Source organism: Pyrus communis, chromosome 7 (genome assembly GCF_963583255.1).
Source record: "Pyrus communis chromosome 7, drPyrComm1.1, whole genome shotgun sequence".
Classification (NCBI taxonomy): Eukaryota; Viridiplantae; Streptophyta; class Magnoliopsida; order Rosales; family Rosaceae; genus Pyrus; species Pyrus communis.
The window spans coordinates 4,409,997-4,412,749 of record NC_084809.1 but is presented as its reverse complement, the minus strand read 5'-3'; the positions used below and the strand labels follow the sequence as shown (position 1 = coordinate 4,412,749).

The 2,753-nt window shown below is 39.7% G+C and overlaps 1 protein-coding gene across 1 annotated transcript; it reads right to left on the bottom strand.

The window, feature by feature from the left end:
- Window positions 1-1,288: 1,288 nt before the first annotated feature.
- Window positions 1,289-2,224, bottom strand: LOC137740356 (AP2/ERF and B3 domain-containing transcription repressor RAV2-like). The gene has a single exon (XM_068480225.1). It carries the CDS (start codon window positions 2,222-2,224, stop codon window positions 1,289-1,291), a length of 936 nt encoding a protein of 311 aa, XP_068336326.1.
- Window positions 2,225-2,753: the final 529 nt, after the last annotated feature.

The window sequence follows — 2,753 nt, the reverse complement described above, 5'->3', positions numbered from 1 at the left end:
GACAGTTTACTTATGTGCATAGTTAGTCATAAACTTAGGGTACATTTGTTTCACCAGACTATCTCAGACTGGATTAAGTTCAGGGATTAAGTTGGATTAGCTTGACATAGACTAACTAGTATAAGAATAATTGAGCGTTTAATACATTGTCAGACTAAGTCACGAACTAAATTATTTTTGAAATCTAAATATTTTTTGTCATTTTTTAATGGGAGTTTTAACGAAAAGCCCAGGGTATTGTTCACTTTAACGAAAAACCACATTTTTACACTAAAAAGTCAATCCTGGTACTATTCACCTTACCCTTTATTTTGTCATTGTTATTAAAACTCAAAGTTTTCAAGCCATTTTCATTAGTTTTCCGTTTTTTAATTTCTCTCCCCCTCTTTCTTATCCTTTCCAAATGCTTCTTGTTCCTTTCTTTTTTCTTTTTTTTTTTTTGGTCATAGCTTCTCCGTTTGTTTCTACTCATTCCTTTTCTTTTTCCGTCCTTTTCAAAGTTAGGAACTGGGTACAAGTCGATGAATTCCAACTAGATAAAAGATTTACCGATCGAAGCAGGCGTTAAAGTTGCAGATGGTGTGGTCGAGCGCGAACACGCAGATCGGCGTCGGCCTCGAGCTTTGGGTGAATGCCAATTTGGATTCGCTTACCTAGAGAGGCACCATGGCAGTCGAGCAGGACGAGGAGAGAGTGTGGTAGTCTGGTGGTGTGATTTCGTTGGATTGAGTACAGAAAGCAAGCAATGAGAGCAGGAGAGTAGAGAGCAAACGAAGGGAGGGAGGTCTTACCAGTACCATGGTTATTAGGGGTCTCGCTAAGACCTCCTAACGAAGAGGTTTGTCCATGCAAGTTCCTTTTAGTCTCATTAGTTGAAATCCCAACACGGAACAAACATGGGATTAGACTAAGAAATAATCCATCTAGTCAAGTGATTGTTAATGAGGCCAAACAATCACATTCTTATGGTGCACAAAATAAACATTGCTTATAACAGAAGATTTGAAATCTTGATTGAAGCAACAGTTCCTAAAATGCTAATAGAATTCATCTTTGAGCAGAGTACATTACTTCCTTATTTTATTAAATATGACTCAGAAATAAACTTTCTTTCATAGGATTTTTCTAAATTTATCATGTCTCACTAAGTCACTTAAAATGACTCTTTTTGGTATTTTTGCAACAATTAAAAAGCATATATGACAACCACACACGTTTCCACGATCTTCTCCCTTGCCTTGTGCTCAAATTTTCCATTTCTGTTTGAAAGTAGCAATAAGACACTCCACTACTGGAACCGAGGCCCGGTAGAAGGTTGTATGTTAACTCCGAACAATCTCACCATTCCATCATCTTGAACCGCCCCTAAAGGCTCACCAACCCTACTATGCATCTCCCTGATCCCCGACACATCGACGTTTCTTGGTCTACAGTCAATGAACATCTTCTTATCCTCCCCTACTGATCTCTCAAACCTCACAACATCACCAGCTTTCAGCTTCTTCTCCTTCACAAAGCGAATCCACCCTTTGCTCAACACATAGCTCTGACTACTACTCCAATAACAATACCCAAACCTCCACACATTACCCACCTCATCCTCAAATTTCAACAACACCCCTTTACCAAACCCTACACTCAGATGAACCTGAAAATGGTTCTCGGCATGTTGTTTTGGTATAACCATGCGGTTCAATCTCCCTACATCGCTTGGTGTTGCCACTTTCTCGAAAAGCAACTCCCTCTCGCTACTACATGTGTCCATTAAATCAAGGTGACACTTCATACGCTTTCCGCCGGCATCAAGGCCTAGGGCACCACCATTGTACAGCTTATGCTTGTACATCTCGAGCTCGTTGGCATAAGAATGTTTTCGAAGCATGTCAACAATCTCAGCCTTGGAATGGGACTCCAAGAAAAGAGCCTCCGTGACATCAAATTCGTAGGGTGTCATTTGGTTCCGACTGAAATTTTTGATGGCATCAAGACCCCGGAACTTTAGCGAAGCAATGTTGTAGGTTTTAGCAGCTTCTTCTTCATCATCGAAGGTTCCCAACCACACACGATGACTCTTCTCGTATATTTGAGCTCCCCATCTGCCATTTGACTGGGGCACTACTCCTTTGTAGCCAGAAGAAGGCAACTTGTTTGAACTTGCAGCCTTTGCTCCAGTCACTGGTGAGTAGTCCCTTGTGCTTCTATTCCAGCAACTCATCAAATCCATTAGTTAATTAATCTTACTGAATTTAGATATTGCACACACAAAAATAGAGTAAAATGAGTGGAGAATGTGCAGTGAAGGTTTTCTAGCGAGGGTATTGGGATCGGAAGAAGAGAGAACGAGAATCAAACTCTATTTCTAGGGTAATTTGATCTGTGGGAAGAAGATGATGCGAATAACCGGTCGGACTTCCACACTCTAAAGTTTGATTAGTTCGTATTTCTTCAGAATTGAGATTCTCGCAAACTGACCTACAAAGATGAAAATGAAACACTGTTTTTAGGGTTTGTATTTGGATTCGCATGAAGTGGAGAACTAGAACCAGAGTCTTTTTCTGTGAACTTGGTTCAAAAGGTTGAAGGTAGGCTGGACCAATCGCCGTTCTAATTTATATAATTATAGAAGTGTGTGATGTTAAAAATAGGGATATGGTATTCACACACCTTTTTTTCACTTCTGTCATATTCTTTATTAATTTATACACTTTGATCTTCTTTAATTCAATCGATCCGACGATCACAAATTAAAAAAG